Source organism: Vigna umbellata, chromosome 2, assembly GCF_029865625.1.
Source record: "Vigna umbellata cultivar VRB3 chromosome 2, Vumbellata_1.0, whole genome shotgun sequence".
NCBI lineage: Eukaryota > Viridiplantae > Streptophyta > Magnoliopsida > Fabales > Fabaceae > Vigna > Vigna umbellata.
In genome coordinates, this window is record NC_142166.1 from 32724775 (window position 1) to 32744504 (window position 19730).

The 19730-nt window shown below is 36.1% G+C and overlaps 1 protein-coding gene across 1 annotated transcript in view; it reads left to right on the top strand.

The window, feature by feature from the left end:
• Positions 1-19730, top strand: part of LOC148203828 (uncharacterized) — a 102059-nt gene that overhangs the window by 29832 nt on the left and 52497 nt on the right. The window contains exons 2-3 of the mRNA XM_088107777.1: positions 9228-9369; positions 9463-10691. Coding sequence (XP_087963903.1) covers positions 9228-9369; positions 9463-10691 — 1371 coding nt within the window. The remainder of the gene's footprint in view (positions 1-9227; positions 9370-9462; positions 10692-19730) is intronic.

The window sequence follows — 19730 nt, forward strand, 5'->3', positions numbered from 1 at the left end:
TTAGTTAATCAAGAAACCACATAACTAAACTAGGCCGTGAGTCCTTTGGGAAGAACGATACTTGGTCTTACCAAGTTTTATTACTTGAACGATTCGGTCATACTTGCCGATTGTGAAACAAGTTTGTGACATCATATTTTGGTGCTTACAAATTTGTCCATCAAGTTTTTGGCGCCGTTGCCGGGGACTCGTGGTTTAACTGGTTAATTTGTGTGATTATTGATTACCTTTGACTTTAATTTTGAATTTCTGTTTTTATTTTTTCTGTTTTTATTTTTATTTTTTTTTAGATTTGATTTTTTTAGATTTGATTTTTATCTTTTAGATTAGATTTTATTTTAATTTCGAATTTTTATTTTATTTTTCTGTTTTCTGTTTTTCTGTTTTCTGTTTTTTTTATTTTTCGGTTTTTATTTGATTTTATTTTATCTTTTTAGATTAGATTTTATTTTATTTTATTAGATTTTATTTTTTTTCTTATTCTATCTTTTAGGTTAGGTTAGATTTTATTTTATCTTTTAGATTAGATTTTATATTTTAGATTAGGTTTTATTTCATTCTATCTTCTAAATCTTCTATCTTCTAAATCTTTTTATTTTTTGAATCTCTATCTTCTCCTATATCTTTTTGCGCTAACAAATCTTTTCTAGGGTTTTGTTTTCTTGTGTATGCAGGAAGGTCAAACCAGCACTAGTTCAATAGCACAAGGAGTATGGAGAACAATAATGCTAGAAGAACTCTTGCAGATTATACTAATCTTGCTGGACCTCAACACTTTAACAGCATAGCTCGACCTAGAGTCAATGCAACCAACATGGAGGTCAAACCAGCATTAATTCAACTGGTGAAGAGTAATCAATTTAATGGGTTATCACATGAAAACCCATATGAGCACCTTACAACCATTAATGAGATCTGCAATACGGTCAAGATTAATGGGGTGCCAGACGAAGCTATCAAACTTAGCTTGTTTCCTTTCTCATTGGGAGGCAATGCTAAGCTTTGGTTGAACTCTTTTCCAGCAGAAAGTTTCACAGAGTGGGAAGCAGTGGTTACAAAGTTTTTAAACAAATACTTCCCACAATCTAAGGTGACTAAGGGCAAGCAAGAGATATCTTTATTCAAGCAGGGCATGGAAGAATCACTTGGACATGCATGGGACAGATACAAAGGATTGTTACGTAAAACTCCTATGCATGGTTTCAGAGAAGAAGAAGTAGTCCTAACTTTCCTTGGAGGGCTTGGTTCACAAACCAAGATGATACTGAATGCTTCAGCTGGAGGCAATATCAAATGGAAGACTCCAGAGGAAGCAACTGAAATTATTGAAAATATGGCTACTAGTGACAACGAACTCAATATTGAAAAAGGAGACTTTCATCAGAGGGAGTTGTTACCATTACATGATGCTCTGCTAGAACAAAATAAAACTCTCTTTCAACAGCTTGAGGAAGTAACCATGAAACTTTCTCGAATACCACAGGGAATACAACAGGTCTCAATGGTTCAAGAACGACAAAAATGGCAGATGCAAGTCACTCCAGTTGAGAAAACAACAAAGCTTGAAGAGACTTTCCAGAGATTCTTGAAGACAAATGCGTCCTATTGTCATAATGTGGATGTTGCATTTAAAAAAATGGAGGTTCATGTTGAGAGAATAGTTGACGAAATTAAACAGGATAATCTTGGAAAGGAGTGCAAAACTGTTGTGACTAGAAGCGGTAGAGTGTTAGAGGAGAGACAAAAAGAGAGAGAGGAGAAAGAAAATGAGAGTGAGAGTGAAAAAGAAACATGTGAGAGAGAGAAAAAAAGAAAAGAAGAAGAGGAGAGGAGAGAAAAAAATGAGAGAGAAGAGAGACAGAAAGAAAAAGAGTATGAAAAGCCACTTCCTTATCCAAAGAGTTATTCAAGGAAGGAGAAAGAAAAGCAGTTGGAAAGATTCATGGAACTGTTTAAGAAGTTGGAGATCACTATACCATTCTCTGAAGCATTGCAACAGATGCCAGCATATGCAAAATTTTTGAAGGAACTTCTCACAAAGAAACACAAGTACATTGAGAAGGAAACTATCAATATACAGGGCAATTGCAGTGCAATCATACAGAAACTACCTCCTAAACTTAAAGACCCAGGAAGCTTCACCATTCCATGTACCATAGGAGATGTGAAAGTTGGAAGAGCATTGATTGATTTGGGAGCTAGCATTAATCTAATGCCGCTATCCATGTGCAGAACAATTCAGGGGTTGGAAATTAAACCAACCAGAATGGCTCTTCAATTGGCAGACAGGTCTCTTAAATATCCATATGGAGTGGTTGAAGATGTTCTAGTGAAGGTTGACAAATTTGTATTCCCAGTAGATTTCATTGTGATGGAGATGGAAGGAGCGAGTGATGTTCCTCTTATTCTGGGGAGACCTTTTATGAAGACTGCTAGAGTTTTGATTGATGTGGAGAATGGTAAGCTTAAACTGAGAGTTGATGATGAGGAAGTTACTTTTGATGTATCCAAGGCCATGACGTATCCAAATGATGACAAAGCATGCTTTCAATTTGATGAACTTGATGAAGTTTGTATGGTTCAAGAAAGAATGGTGCGTAATATTTCACCATTGGAAAAAACGCTCATTGATGCATGTGAAGATTTGGATGAAGAAGAAGAGAAATTGATCGATGAATGTCTGATGGACTTGGAAACATTGAAAAAGGGTCCAGAGGAAGATACAATATTTGAAACAATTGATAATGAAGAAACAATCAAAGCACAGTCGCCAGAATTGAAAAGATTGCCATCACATTTGAAATATGTGTTTCTAGAAGAGGGTGGAACAAAGCCAGTCATCATCAACAACTCTTTATCTTTACAAGAAGAAGAGCAGTTGATAGAAATTCTGAAAGCCAACTGATGGACAAATTTGTAAGCACCAAAATATGATGTCACAAACTTGTTTCACAATCGGCAAGTATGACCGAATCGTTCAAGTAATAAAACTTGGTAAGACCAAGTATCGTTCTTCCCAAAGGACTCACGGCCTAGTTTAGTTATGTGATTTCTTGATTAGCTAAGACTTAAGAAAACAATAATTGAAATTTTAATATGCAAGACGAAAATAAACATGTATGCATGAATTGATCAATGGCAAAGACATAAGATAAACACTTTCAATGGATTAAATGAATGAATATGTTGTTGGGGGTCAATTTCATCTCATCCACTCTCATATATTTTAGGAATTCCTCTTTCAAATCATCATTGTTAATGCCACTCTCTAATGTACCATTCTAGATGGCTTCTCCCTAATCAAATAGTTCATACAATTCCTAGCATTCCTAATGATTAGTTCATGAGTGCAGGAGCTTAAGGCAACCAATATAATGTTGTCAGTAAAATATTGGGAGAAATTCCCCGGATCTAGATTTCCCCGTACGTGTCCGTATCAACAAAACCAATAATCATGCATTAGAATGAGTTAAACAATGCAAGCATTGAGCAAAGAGGAAAAACCCTAACTAATGATGAAAAGAAAGCATATGTCTTAATTCAAAGATGTATTCAACAAATCCATATATGAGAGCTTCAAGAGATTACATTGATTCCCCAACAAACATACAAGGTTTAGTTCACCATATTCATGGTGAACCTAGATGAATAACAATGAAAGTATGAAAGAATAAACCCAATAAAGTGGAAGAGGTAGCCTGAGCATCCAAGATCCTCCTTCAAAGGGGTGAAAGAGAGAGTGTTTGCCTCGTTTATGCCAAAGATACCTAACTAAAGGACGTGCAAGCCCTTATATACTAATCTAGAGTTACAAAAGATTACAAAAGCCCAAGCCCAAAAAGTGCCGCTCAGCGCCATTTACCGCTCAGCGGTGGTTACGCGTCTTCTTTCTTCCCCTCAGCGGCCATTTGCCCCTCAGCGGTTCCAACGCCACCTCTTGAGTGCCGCTCAGCGGTAGTTTGCCGCTGAGCGGTGCCTTCGACTTCTCCTTTTTGCACTCTTTCTTGTCTTTTCTAATGTCCTCTCTCTCATTCTTCACTTCTTTCACCAAATTCACCTCAAAACCTGCACAAAAACACTCAAATCAAGCATAAACCTGTCCAGCTCTCTTATTTCTGAAAATATAAACAAAATGCATGATTTCAAGCTAGTTTCTAAGTCTAAAGGTTGCTTTTAGTATCACTTTTAAGCATGAAAATAACAGTTTTTCAACTGTTATCACAACCCCAAACTTAGAACTTTGCTTGTCCTCAAGCAAACAAAATGTAACTCCATCTCCAACCAATTCATATGATGGTTCACTCACTCAAAATCCTCTTTTCAAGATAAGTAATAACTTCACTCAAACTTATGACCAAGAGTTAATTCAAGATGTGCACATGCTTTAGTGTTCACAAAGTCATTTAAGTTCCAACAAATGCTATTTTTCATGAATGATCAATCAATTAAGCATGGATGTTCATGTGCTTATGGAATCTTTCCTCACTAGGTAAAGTGTTTCACTCAACACACAAGTGTATAAGAGGTAAAGTGTTTCACTCATTCACTCCACTATCACAATGTCACATGAATTAACTTTGCCTTTCATTTTACCACAATCAAAAACATTCACAAACATGCATCATCACAAGGACTTTTCAATGGCTTATAATGTGGCTGGGCTAACAAGAAAATTGGTTTTTCTGGATCACAAAATCCTTGAGTTAAGAGACTCATAACAACACAATCTTCTTATTCATTCCCAACTTTCTTTTGCCTTTGCTTTTGCATTTGCATTGAGCTTTGCTTCTTTTTCTTTTCTTTTCTTTTGCATATTCTTACTTTTTAGCTGTTAGCTCAATGCTTTTTTCCTTTTTCATGTTTCCCCAATAACCCCAAACTTGAACATTTAACAATACCACACAAGATCTTCTACTTAACTCAAGGTAAAGATTTTCAATCAAGGGTGTTCAGTGTATATTTAAGGCTAAGGGTTCAAAGGATAGAACACAACGTGTTCTCTTTTAGAAGGCTAACTTTATGAATTTGGCCAATAAAAAGGGTTTCAACAACACGGCCTTTGATCATATGATGCAAAACAAGCAATTGATTCAATCATAGAAAACCTGGGCAAAGTCATTCATGCTTTCAAAGTAATAGCATTCAACAATAATAACTCTGGAGCTCAAAACCTCACATATAAGCTCATTCACATTTGACATGCACATCCTGCTTAATTTCACAATCACAATCATGATATTATGCATTTGTTCACAAAGCTTGTGAATCACCTGTATAAGCATTTTAATGTGCACATCATCTCAACATCAATCAATCAATAAGCATCATCAAGCATTACTTATCACACAATCACAGTTAATAGCAAACCATCATAACAAACCAGGTGTTCAATAGAGTACATCAAACCCTAATCTAAAAACAAAAACAAATAAGTTCAGAAAACTTAAACCACAAAGCATAACTCCTGCTCTAGTTATGATAGCATTCATCAGTAAATGCTATCTCAACTCCTCCTCAATCTGAGCTGTCCTCTGTATCCTCCTTCTTCTTGGATCTTATAGTCTTGATTCTTTTTGCCCGATGAGGAGGCCATCCCTGCATCAAACATAATTCACAAAACCAAAAGATACATTGTTAAGCATTAGTAAACCATAATGAAGAAATCAGCCCCTTCAATGATGCTCTCTCCCAACCCCAAACTTAGATGGAAAACTAGTGAGCAAGTGAGTGGAAGAGAAATTTTCTTAAGAGGGAAGAGTAAAAAGATGTGGAAAACCTAAGAGAAGGTATGTGGGAGTGTTTGTGCAGAGAAGAGCTTGAAAGACTGAGAAATTACGCAGCTTAGGGTTTAAAAATACCCTAATGGGCTCGGGTTCCGCTAAGGGGAACTAAAGCCCATCTGCGAGAGTACCGCTCAGCGGTAATTGCCGCTCAGCGGCACTTTCGTGATGTGCCCTTCTCCTTCTTTTCATTACCTGCGTGCCTTCCCTACATGTGCCTCATAGGTTCCCTGCAATTCATTGTTAAAGATGCTTATGCAAATCCTAACTAAAAATAAACAAACAGAAAACAATAAATCAACTGGGTTGCCTCCCAGGTAGCGCTTGTTTAACGTCACGAGCCTGACCCAAAATCCACCAACACCCATCAGTAGGTGTTTCAAACTTACCAGCACCCATCAGTAGGTGCAAAATCTTCTCACCAACACCCATCAGTAGGTGTTACAAACTTAGTATCCTTCAGTAGATACTTAACCACCTAGCATCCTTCAGTAGATGCTAAATCCAAAAAATAGTTACAAAAATAAAGTCCACAAATTAAAAATTACAAAACCAAAATAAAATCAAAAGTTCTTAAATCACTGGGTTGCCTCCCAGCAAGCGCTCTTTTAACGTCATTAGCTTGACCCAACCTCAAGTTCCTTCTTCTTTTTCTTCTTTCTACTGAACTTCTTCAGAAATTTGATCAAACCAGGAACCTGTTGCAATGTCTCAACCATAGGAACTTTAATCTCCAATTTCTTGAAGATTTCCATAAAGCACTTAAATTTCTTTTCCTTCCTATGATTCTTCTTTAGATGAGGATGTGATTTTTCATGTGATTTCTTCTTCTTTCCTCTCATCTTCTTTTTCTTCCTTTTTCTCTCCCTAAATTTTCTCTTTTTCTCTTCTTTTATTTTTTTCTTCCTTTCTCTTTTTCTCCTCAACTTCTTTATCTTCACACAAATTTTCTTTCTCTCTTCTCTCTCAACCACTTCTTTCTCTTTTTCTTCATCTTTATTTTTCTCACTCAACTCTTCTTTCTCTTTTCTCTCTATCTTTTCCGCATCTCCCTCTATTTTTTTCTCATCAAGAATCTTGTCACTTTCAGTGACATTGGTTTGCCCTTCCTCCTTAAGGTTAACTTCAGTATTAACCTCATCATCCAATCTCTGACTAATGTAACGAAAGTGCATCTCCATCCTTTTACATGATTCTTCAATGCTTTTCTGAGTAGAGTCGGAACTTTTCAAAAATCGTTGAAGGGTGTCCTCCAAACTTTCTGATAGAGAGGATTTTTGCTGCCATTGTTGTTGTGGTTGGTTCTCAAATTGTCCAGCAGCTTGCCAAAATTGGCTTTGATCCATGCTTGAGTGAGGTTCCCACCATTGGTTGAGATTACTTTGGTAGAATTGAGTGCCCCTATAATTAAACTCTTGACCAAATTGCATTCTGCAGACATTAGGCACAAAACCCTAAAAACAATTGTTAGCACAAAGAGATAGAGAAAAGAAAAAAAAATCAAAGGATATAATTGAAAAGATAAGAAGATAGGAAATAAAAACAGAAAAATCAAAACATAAAATAAAATAAAATAAAATAAAATACAAACAGAAAATAAAATAAAATAAAATAAAATATAATCTAATCAAATAAAATAAAATCTAATCTAAAAGATAAAATAAAATAAAATCTAACCTAACCTAAAAGATAGAATAAGAATAAAATAAAATCTAACCTAAAAAAATAAAATCTAATAAAATAAAATAAAATCTAACCTAAAAAGATAAAAAGATAAAATCTAATAAAATAAAATAAAATCTAATCTAAAAAGATAAAAATAAAATCTAACCTAAAAAAAAAAAATCTAATCTAATCTAACCTAAAATAAAATCAAATCAAATAAAAACCGAAAAATAAAAAACAGAAAATAAAAATAGAAAACAGAAAAACAGAAAACAGAAAAAATAAAATAAAATCAAATAAAATACAAACTGAAAAATATAAACAGAAAAATAAAATAAGATAAAATAAAAATTCGAAATTTAAATTAAAAATAAAAAAAAAAAAAAAATAAGTCAAAGATAATCAATAATCACACAAATTAACCAGTTAAACCATGAATCCCCGGCAACGGCGCCAAAAACTTGATGGACAAATTTGTAAGCACCAAAATATGATGTCACAAACTTGTTTCACAATCGGCAAGTATGACCGAATCGTTCAAGTAATAAAACTTGGTAAGACCAAGTATCGTTCTTCCCAAAGGACTCACGGCCTAGTTTAGTTATGTGATTTCTTGATTAGCTAAGACTTAAGAAAACAATAATTGAAATTTTAATATGCAAGACGAAAATAAACATGTATGCATGAATTGATCAATGGCAAAGACATAAGATAAACACTTTCAATGGATTAAATGAATGAATATGTTGTTGGGGGTCAATTTCATCTCATCCACTCTCATATATTTTAGGAATTCCTCTTTCAAATCATCATTGTTAATGCCACTCTCTAATGTACCATTCTAGATGGCTTCTCCCTAATCAAATAGTTCATACAATTCCTAGCATTCCTAATGATTAGTTCATGAGTGCAGGAGCTTAAGGCAACCAATATAATGTTGTCAGTAAAATATTGGGAGAAATTCCCCGGATCTAGATTTCCCCGTACGTGTCCGTATCAACAAAACCAATAATCATGCATTAGAATGAGTTAAACAATGCAAGCATTGAGCAAAGAGGAAAAACCCTAACTAATGATGAAAAGAAAGCATATGTCTTAATTCAAAGATGTATTCAACAAATCCATATATGAGAGCTTCAAGAGATTACATTGATTCCCCAACAAACATACAAGGTTTAGTTCACCATATTCATGGTGAACCTAGATGAATAACAATGAAAGTATGAAAGAATAAACCCAATAAAGTGGAAGAGGTAGCCTGAGCATCCAAGATCCTCCTTCAAAGGGGTGAAAGAGAGAGTGTTTGCCTCGTTTCTGCCAAAGATACCTAACTAAAGGATGTGCAAGCCCTTATATACTAATCTAGAGTTACAAAAGATTACAAAAGCCCAAGCCCAAAAAGTGCCGCTCAGCGCCATTTACCGCTCAGCGGTGGTTACGCGTCTTCTTTCTTCCCCTCAGCGGCCATTTGCCCCTCAGCGGTTCCAACGCCACCTCTTGAGTGCCGCTCAGCGGTAGTTTGCCGCTGAGCGGTGCCTTCGACTTCTCCTTTTTGCACTCTTTCTTGTCTTTTCTAATGTCCTCTCTCTCATTCTTCACTTCTTTCACCAAATTCACCTCAAAACCTGCACAAAAACACTCAAATCAAGCATAAACCTGTCCAGCTCTCTTATTTCTGAAAATATAAACAAAATGCATGATTTCAAGCTAGTTTCTAAGTCTAAAGGTTGCTTTTAGTATCACTTTTAAGCATGAAAATAACAGTTTTTCAACTGTTATCACCAACAAAGAAGCAATTGGGTGGTCAATATCAGATCTCAAAGGTATTAGCCCAACTTATTGTATGCACAGGATTTTTATGGAAGAGGACTATAAACCAAGTGCTCAACCGCAGAGAAGGTTAAATCCTGTCATGAAGGAGGTGGTCAGAAAAGAAGTGTTGAAACTGCTAGAAGCTGGTATCATCTATCCAATCTCTGACAGTGAATGGGTGAGTCCAGTACAGGTGGTTCCAAAGAAAGGAGGGATGACAGTAATTTATAATGATAAGAATGAACTTATTCCTACTCGGACAGTTACTGGCTGGCGCATGTGCATTGATTACAGGAAGCTGAATAAAGCTACCAGGAAAGATCATTTTCCTCTTCCCTTCATGGATCAGATGCTAGAAAGGTTATCAGGGCAGGCTTTCTATTGTTTTCTGGATGGATATTCTGGATATAATCAAATTGTGGTAGATCCAAAAGACCAGGAGAAGACGGCTTTTACTTGTCCTTTTGGTATCTTTGCATATAGAAAGATGCCTTTTGGATTATGTAATGCTCCAGCTACGTTTCAGAGGTGTATGCAGGCAATCTTTTCTGATCTTTTAGAAAAATGCATTGAAGTATTCATGGATGACTTCTCAGTTTTTGGAAATTCTTTCCAAAGATGTTTAGCTAATTTGAACACTGTCCTCAAAAGATGTGTTCAGACAAATCTGGTTCTGAATTGGGAGAAATGTCATTTCATGGTAACTGAAGGGATTGTACTGGGGCATAAAATCTCTGCTAAAGGAATTGAGGTGGATAAAGCCAAAGTAGAAGTCATTGAGAAACTGCCTCCCCCAACAGATGTAAGGGGGATTAGGAGTTTTCTTGGTCATGCTGGGTTCTATAGAAGATTCATCAAAGATTTCTCAAAAATTGCTAAACCATTGAGTAATCTTTTGATGAAGGATGCGCTTTTTGTGATGAACGAAGATTGTCTGAAAGCTTTTGATATATTGAAGAAGAAGCTAGTGTCAGCTCCAGTAATTGTAGCACCAGATTGGAATCAAAATTTTGAATTGATGTGTGATGCAAGTGATTATGCATTGGGAGTTGTTCTCGGCCAAAGAAAGGAACAAAAGTTTCATCCAATCTATTATGCTAGCAAGGTGCTGAATGATGCTCAATTGAATTATGCTACTACAGAGAAAGAGTTTCTTGCCATTGTATATGCTCTAGAGAAATTTAGACCCTATCTTATTGGGTCTAAGGTGATTGTCTATACAGATCATGCAGCTATCAAATATTTGTTGACAAAACCAGATTCTAAGCCACGTCTGATTAGATGGGTACTACTATTACAAGAATTTGATGTAGAAATCCGTGATAAGAAAGGAAGTGAGAACTTAATTGCTGATCATTTGTCACGGTTAGTCAACAATGAGGTCACTAGCAAGGAGTCTGCAATCTGGGAATCTTTTTCAGATGAATCACTCATGTATATTCAGCAGAGGCCCTGGTTTGCTGATATGGCCAATTTCAAAGCTGCAAGAGTCATGCCAGAAGATTTAACTTGGCAACAGAGAAAGAAATTTCTACATGATGCCAAGCAGTTTGTATGGGATGATCCGTATTTGTTCAAAATTGGAGCGGATAATCTTCTAAGGAGATGTGTTACAAATGAAGAAGCAGAAGGAATTCTCTGGCATTGTCATGATTCACCTTATGGAGGACATTTTAATGGAGAAAGAACAGCAGCAAAAGTCCTTCAATCAGGATTCTATTGGCCAACTTTATTTAAGGATGCTCATAATCATGCTAGGAATTGTGACAAATGTCAAAAAGCAGGGACAATCACTAAACGTCATGAGATGCCTTTACAAGGTATTTTAGAGGTTGAGGTTTTTGATTGTTGGGGTATTGACTTTGTTGGACCCTTCCCTCCATCTTTCAACAATGAATATATTCTGGTAGCAGTGGATTATGTGAGTAAATGGGTGGAAGCATTGGCTTGTCCTAAAAATGATGCTAGCACGGTAATTAAATTTCTGAACAGGCAGATATTCTCACGTTTTGGCACTCCAAGAGTGTTGATCAGTGATGGAGGTTCTCATTTTTGCAATTATTAGCTAGAGAAAGTACTCAAACACTATGGAGTAAAGCATAAGGTAGCTGCACCTTATCATCCACAAACCAATGGCCAAGCTGAGGTGTCTAACAGGGAGATAAAAAGAATCCTGGAAAAGACTGTGACTTCATCCAGAAAGGATTGGTCTCTCAAATTGGATGATGCTCTTTGGGCTTATAGGACAGCAATGAAGACGTCTATGGGATTATCACCATTTCAACTAGTCTATGGGAAAGCATGCCATTTGCCAGTTGAACTGGAGCATAGAGCATTATGGGCTTTGAAATTCTTGAATTTTGATCCTTATGACACTCAATGCACCCGCAGACGGCAGATTTTGGAGCTTGAAGAAATGCGCTTACATGCATATGATTCATCCAAGGCTTACAAAGATAAAATGAAATTTTATCATGACAGGAAGTTGGTGAATAGAGTTTTCAATCCAGGACAACAGGTATTATTGTTCAATTCAAGATTGAAGATATTTCCTGGGAAGCTGAAGTCAAAATGGACAGGACCATTTGTGATAAAAGAAGTGCATCCGCATGGAGCAATTGAAATCTTTAATCCATCTGATGATCCGCAGAGAAGTTGGGTGGTAAATGGTCAACGTCTCAAGCCCTATCTAGGGGGAGAGATGCAACAACTGTCCACCGTGATGTTGTTGGTGGATCCTTGAAAGTTTGGGTCAGGCTCGGGACGTTAAACAAGCGCTTACTGGGAGGCAACCCAGTACTTTGTAAGTTGTTTTTGTTTTTGTTTTTTTTGATTAGGGTTTGATGGACTCTATTGAACACCTGGTTCCTTATGATGGTTTGCTATTAACTGTGATTGTGTGATAAGTAATGATTGAATGATGCTTATTGATTGATTAATGTTGAGATGATGTGCACATTAAAATGCTTATACAGGTGATTCACAAGCTTTGTGAACAAATGTGTAATATCATGATTGTGATTGTGAAATTAAGCAGGATGTGCATGTCAAATGTGAATGAGCTTATATGTGAGGTTTTGAGCTCCAGAGTTGTTATTGTTGAATGCTATTACTTTGAAAGCATGAATGACTTTGCCCAGGTTTTCTATGATTGAATCAATTGCTTGTTTTGCATCATATGATCAAAGGCCGTGTTTTTGAAACCCTTTTTATTGGCCAAATTCATAAAGTTAGCCTTCTAAAAGAGAACACGTTGTGTTCTATCCTTTGAACCCTTAGCCTTAAATATACACTGAACACCCTTGATTGAAAATCTTTACCTTGAGTTAAGTAGAAGATCTTGTGTGGTATGGTTAAATGTTCAAGTTTGGGGTTAGGGAAACATGAAAAAGGAAAAAGCATTGAGCTAAGAGCTAAAAAGTAAGAATATGCAAAGAAAAGAAAAGAAAAAGAAGCAAAGCTCAATGCAAATGCAAAAGCAAAGGCAAAAGAGAGTTGGGAATGAATAAGAAGATTGTGTTGTTATGACTCTCTTAACTCAAGGATTTTGTGATCCAGAAAAACCAATTTTCTTGTTAGCCCAGCCACATTATAAGCCATTGAAAAGTCCTTGTGATGATGCATGCTTGTGAATGTATTTGATTGTGGTTAAATGAAAGGCAAAGTTGATTCATGTGACATTGTGATAGTGGAGTGAATGAGTGAAACACTTTACCTCTTATACACTTGTGTGTTGAGTGAAACACTTTACCTAGTGAGGAAATATTCCATAAGCACATGAACATCCATGCTTAATTGATTGATCATTCATGAAAAATAGCATTTGTTGGAATTTAAATGACTTTGTGAACACTAAAGCATGTGCACATCTTGAATTAACTCTTGGTCATAAGTTTGAGTGAAGTTATTACTTATCTTGAAAAGAGGATTTTGAATGAGTGAACCATCATATGAATTGGTTGGAGATGGAGTTACATTTTGTTTGCTTGAGGACAAGCAAAGTTCTAAGTTTGGGGTTGTGATAACAGTTGAAAAACTGTTATTTTCATGCTTAAAAGTGATACTAAAAGCAACCTTTAGACTTAGAAACTAGCTTGAAATCATGCATTTTGTTTATATTTTCAGAAATAAGAGAGCTGGACAGGTTTATGCTTGATTTAAGTGTTTTTGTGCAGGTTTTGAGGTGAATTTGGTGAAAGAAGTGAAGAATAAGAGAGAGGACATTAGAAAAGACAAGAAAGAGTGCAAAAAGGAGAAGTCGAAGGCACCGCTCAGCGGCAAACTACCGCTGAGCGGCACTCAAGAGGTGGCGTTGGAACCGCTGAGAGGCAAGTGGCCGCTGAGGGGAAGAAAGAAGACGCGTAACCACCGCTGAGCGGTAAATACCGCTGAGCGGCACTTTTTGGGCTTGGGCTTTTGTAATCTTTTGTAACTCTAGATTAGTATATAAGGGCTTGCACGTCCTTTAGTTAGAGATCTTTGGCAGAAACGAGGCAAACACTCTCTCTTTCACCCCTTTGAAGGAGGATCTTGGATGCTCAGGCTACCTCTTCACCTTTATTGGGTTTATTCTTTCATACTTTCATTGTTATTCATCTAGGTTCACCATGAATATGGTGAACTAAACCTTGTATGTTTGTTGGGGAATCAATGTAATCTCTTGAAGCTCTCATATATGGATTTGTTGAATACATCTTTGAATTAAGACATATGCTTTCTTTTCATCATTAGTTAGGGTTTTTCCTCTTTGCTCAATGCTTGCATTGTTTAACTCATTCTAATGCATGATTATTGGTTTTGTTGATACGGACACGTACGGGGAAATCTAGATCCGGGGAATTTCTCCCAATATTTTACTAACAATATTATATTGGTTGCCTTAAGCTCCTGCGGTAATGAACTAATCATTAGGAATGCTAGGAATTGTATGAACTATTTGATTAGGGAGAAGCCATCTAGAATGGTACATTAGTGAGTGGCATTAACAATGATGATTTGAATGATGAATTCCTAAAATATATGAGAGTGGATGAGATGAAATTGACCCCCAACAACATATTCATTCATATATTCCATTGAAAGTGTTTATCTTCTGTCTTTGCCATTGATCAAAATTCATGCATACATGTTTATTTTCTGTCTTGCATTTTAAACTCAAATATTTCGTTTGTAAGTCTTAGTTAATCAAGAAACCACATAACTAAACTAGGCCGTGAGTCCTTTGGGAAGAACGATACTTGGTCTTACCAAGTTTTATTACTTGAACGATTCGGTCATACTTGCCGATTGTGAAACAAGTTTGTGACATCATATTTTGGTGCTTACAAATTTGTCCATCACCCAACAACCCCAAACTTGAACCTTTATCAATACCACAAAATTTTCAACTTAACTCAATGTAAAGATTTTCACAAAGGGTTTTCATATCATGTTGAAGGCTAAAGGTTCAAAGGATAGAACACATTGTGCTCTCTTGGGCAAAAATCATGCATTGGCTAAAAAGGGATAACAATAGATGACCTTGATCATATGACACATGCAAGCAAGTTATTCAATCATAGAAACCTAGGCAAAGTCATTCATGCTTTCAATGTAATAGCAATCATTCACAAAAACTCTAGAGTTCAAAACCTCACACAAGTTAATTTATTTCCCAAATACACCACATACACATCCTGCTTAGTATCATAATCACAATCATAACATCATGCATCTGCTCCCAAGTTTGTGAACAACCACCTGTATATCAGCATATGCTGCACAATCTCAACATCAATCAATATCAAATCATCCTCAAGCAATACTCATCACACACAAGTCAATATTAAACCATCACATCAGATAAAGTTTCAAACTGAGTACATCACAATCTATTCTAAAAACATAAGCATATAAGAAACGAGTTTTATAGTAAGCGCTTGTTTAACGTCACGAGCCTGACCCAATAAGCTCAAGGATCAACCAACTTCATCATTGTGGACAAGCGTTCCACTTCTCCTCCCAAATAATGCTTGAGACGTTGACCATTCACTACCCAACTTCTTTGTGGATCACTAGCAGCTGGATCTACCAATTCAATTGCTCCATGAAGACGCACCTCCTTTGCTATGAACGATCCTGACCATTTTGACTTCAACTTCCCAAGAAACAGCTTCAAATGTGAATTGAACAACAATACCTGCTGCCCTGGAATAAAAACTCTTTTTATCAGCTTCCTGTCATGATAGAATTTTACCTTTTCTTTATAATTTATGGATGAATCATATGCATGCAACCACATCTCTTCAAGCTCCAATATCTACCTTCTACGTTTATTTTGAGTATTAGAGGGATCAAAATTCAAAACTTTTAGAGCCCAAAAAGCTTTGTGCTCCATCTCCAATGGCAGATGACATGCCTTCCCATAGACTAACTAAAAAGGTGATAAACCCATGGATGTCTTCATTGCTGTCCTATATGCCCAGAGAGCATAATCCAGTTTCTGTGACCAGTCATTTCTTGATGAAGCAACTGTTTTCTCCAAGATCCTCTTTATCTCTTTGTGAGACCCCTCAGCTTGCCCATTGGTCTATGGATGATAAGGTGCAACTACCTTATGCCTCACACCATAATGTTTGAGTACTTTTGCCAACTGAAAGTTACAAAAATGAGATCCTCCATCACTAATAAGTACTCTTGGAGTTGCGAAGTGTGAAAAGATTTGCCTCTTCATTAATTTAATCACAATGCTGGCATCAGTTTTGGGACAAGCCAATGCTTCCACCCATTTACTCACATAATCCATTGCTACCAATATGTATTCATTGTTTAAAGATGGTGGAAAAGGTCTTACAAAATCAATACCCCAACAATCAAAGACCTCAACCTCTAAAATGCCTTGTAACGGCATCCCATTACGTCTTGAAATAGCCCCAATTCTTTGACATTTATCACAATTTCTCACATGATTATGAGCATCTTTAAACAGAGTAGGCCAATAAAATCCTGACTGGAGAACTTTTTCTGCTATTCTTTCTCCATTAAAATGTCCCTCATAGGGTGAATCGTGACAGTGCAAGAGAATTCCTTCTGCTTCTTCATTTGTCACACACCTCGTTAGAAGATTATCTACTCCAATTTTGAACAAGTAAGGATCATCCCAAATAAACTCCTTGGCATCATGTAATTTTTTTTTCTTTGTTGCCAATTGAGATCCTCTAGAATTACTCCTACAGCTTTGAAATTAGCCATATCAGCAAACCATGGCCTTTGTTGAACATACAAATGTCTCATCTGAAAATGACTCCCAGATTTTTTTTTCCTTACTTGTAACCTTACTATTAACTAACCGAGATAGGTGATCAGCAATCAAATTCTCACTCCCCTTTTTATCACTGATTTCCACATCAAATTCTTGTAATAAAAGCACCCATCTAATCAAATGTGGCTTAGAATACGGCTTTGTCAACAAATACTTTATGGCCGCATGATCCATATAAATAATCACCTTATACCCAATGAGATAAGGTCTAAATTTCTCCAAGGCATAAACTATAGCCAAAAACTCCTTCTCAATAGTAGGATAGTTCAACTCGGCATCATTCAAAACTTTGCTAGCATAGTAGATAGTATGAAATACCTTCTCTTTTCTCTGACCAAGCACAACTCCTATTGCATAATTGATGGACAAATTTATGATCACCAAAATATGATGTCACAAACTTGTTGAACAATCGGCAAGTATGACCGAATCGTTTCAAGTAATAAACTCGGTAAGACCAAGTATCGTTCTCCCAAAGGACTCACGGCCTAGTTTAGTTGTGTGGTTCGTTGATTAGCTAAGACTTAAGAACAAAATAATTGGATTTTACTATGCAAAAGACGAAAATAAACATGTATGCATGAGGTTGATCAATGGCTAAAACAAAATACAAACACTTTCAATGGATTATATGAATGAATATGTTGTTGGGGTTTATCAAATTCATCTTATCCACTCTCATATATTTTAGGAATTCAACATTCAATTCATCTTCTCCCTAATTACGAGTTCATACGATTCCTAGCATTCCTAATAATTAGTTTATTTAGCACAGGAGCTTAAGGCAACCAATATACTTATTGGGAGAAATTCCCCGGATCTAGACTTCCCTGTACGTTCCCGTATCGACAAAATCAATAATCATGCATTGAATGAGTTAAACAAAGCAAGCATTAAGCAAAGAGGAAAAACCCTAACTAATGATGAAAGAAAGCATAAATCTTAGATTAAGATGCAAGCACAAATTCCATATATGACAACTTCAAAAGATTACATTGATTCCCCAACAAACATACAAGGTTTAGTTCACCATATTCATGGTGAACCTAGATGAACAATAATGAAAGAATGAAAGATAAAACCCTAGAAAGGTGAAGAGGTAGCCTGAGCATCCAAGATCCTCCTTCAAAGGGGTGGAAGAGAGAGTGTTTGCTTCATCTTTGCCAAAGATACCAAACCCTAAGACATCTAGGTCTTTAAATAGGACATAAAAATAATAGAAAACGGGTCCAAGCCCAAACAGATCATAAAATCGCAGAAAACTGGCCCAAAACTCGTATGGTTGACTTTTTCCGTATTCTGGTTGACTGGTTGACTTTTTGGTTGACTGGTTGACTGGTTGACTTTTTTGGTTTCTGGTTGACTTTTCTGATTCCATCTCTCTCCTTCTTCACTTCTTTCACTAAATTCACCTTAAAACTTGCACAAAAACACTGAAATCAAGCATAAACCTGTCCAGCTCTCTTATTTATGAAAATATGGATAAAAGCATGATTTCAAGCTAGTTTCTAAGTGTAAAGGTTGCTTTTTGTGTCAATTTTAAGCATGAAAATAACAGTTTTTCAACTGTTATCACAACCCCAAACTTAGAACTTTGCTTGTCCTCAAGCAAACAAGATGTAACTCAATCTTCAACCAATTCATATGATGGTTCACTCATTCAAAAATCCTCTTTTTCAAGATAAGTAACAACTTCACTCAAACTTATGACCAAGAGTTCAATCAAGATGTGCACATGCTTTAGTGTTCACAAAGTCATTTAAATTCCAACAAATGCTATTTTTCATGAATGATCAATCAATTAAGCATGGATGTTCATGTGCTTATGGAATATTTCCTCACTAGGTAAAGTGTTTCACTAAACACACAAGTGTATAAGAGGTAAAGTGTTTCACTCATTCACTCCACTATCACAATGTTACATGAATCAACTTTGCCTTTCATTTTACCACAATCAAAAACATTCACAAGCATGCATCATCACAAGGACTTTTCAATGGCTTATAATGTGGCTTGGCTAACAAGAAAATTGGTTTTTCTGGATCACAAAATCCTTGAGTTAAGAGAGTCATAACAACACAATTATTCTTATTCTTCCCAACTTTCTTTTGCATTTGCATTGAGCTTTGCTTCTTTTTCTTTTCTTTTCTTTTTTTTTCTTCTTCTTTGCATATTCTTACTTTTTAGCTCTTAGCTCAATGTTTTTCCTTTTTCATGTTTTCCAAACAACCCCAAACTTGAACATTTAACAATACCACACAAGATCTTCTACTTAACTCAAGGTAAAGATTTTCAATCAAGGGTTTCAGTGTATGTTCAAGGCTAAGGGTTCAAAGGATAGAACACAAAGTGTTCTCTTTTAGTGGGCTAACTTTATGAATCTGGCCAATAAAAAGGGTTCCAACAAATGGCCTTGATCATATGATGCAATACAAGCAATTGATTCAATCATAGAAAACCTGCGCAAAATCATTCATGCTTTCAAAGTAATAGCATTCAAACATAACAACTCTGGAGCTCAAAACCTCACATATAAGCTCATTCACATTTGACATACACATCCTGCTTAATTTCACAATCACAATCATAATATCCTGCATTTGTTCACAAAGCTTGTGAATCACCTGTATAAGCATTTTAATGTGCACATCTATCTCAACATCAATCAATCACTAATCATCATCAAGCATTACTTATCACACAATCACAGTTAATAGCAAACCATCATAACAAACCATGTTTCCAATAGAGTACATCAAACCCTAATCTAAAACAAAAAATAAATAAGTTTAGAAAACTTAAACCAACAAAAGCATAAGCATATGATAGCATTCATCCGTAAATGCTATCTCAGCTCCTCATCAATCTGAGCTGTCCTCTGTATCTTCCTCTTCTTGGATCTTATAGTCTTGATTCTTTTTGCCCGATGAGGAGGCCATCCCTACATCAAACATAATTCACAAAACCAAAAGATACATTGTTAAGCATTAGTAAACCACAATGAAGAAATCAGCCCCTTTAATGATGCTCTCTCCCAACCCCAAACTTAGATGGAAAACTAGTGAGCAAGTGAGTGGAAGGGAGATTTTCTAAAGAGGGATGAGGGAAAAGTTGTAGAGAACCTTTGAAAAGGTATGTAGGAGTGTGTGTGCAGAGAAGAGCCTGAAAATAAA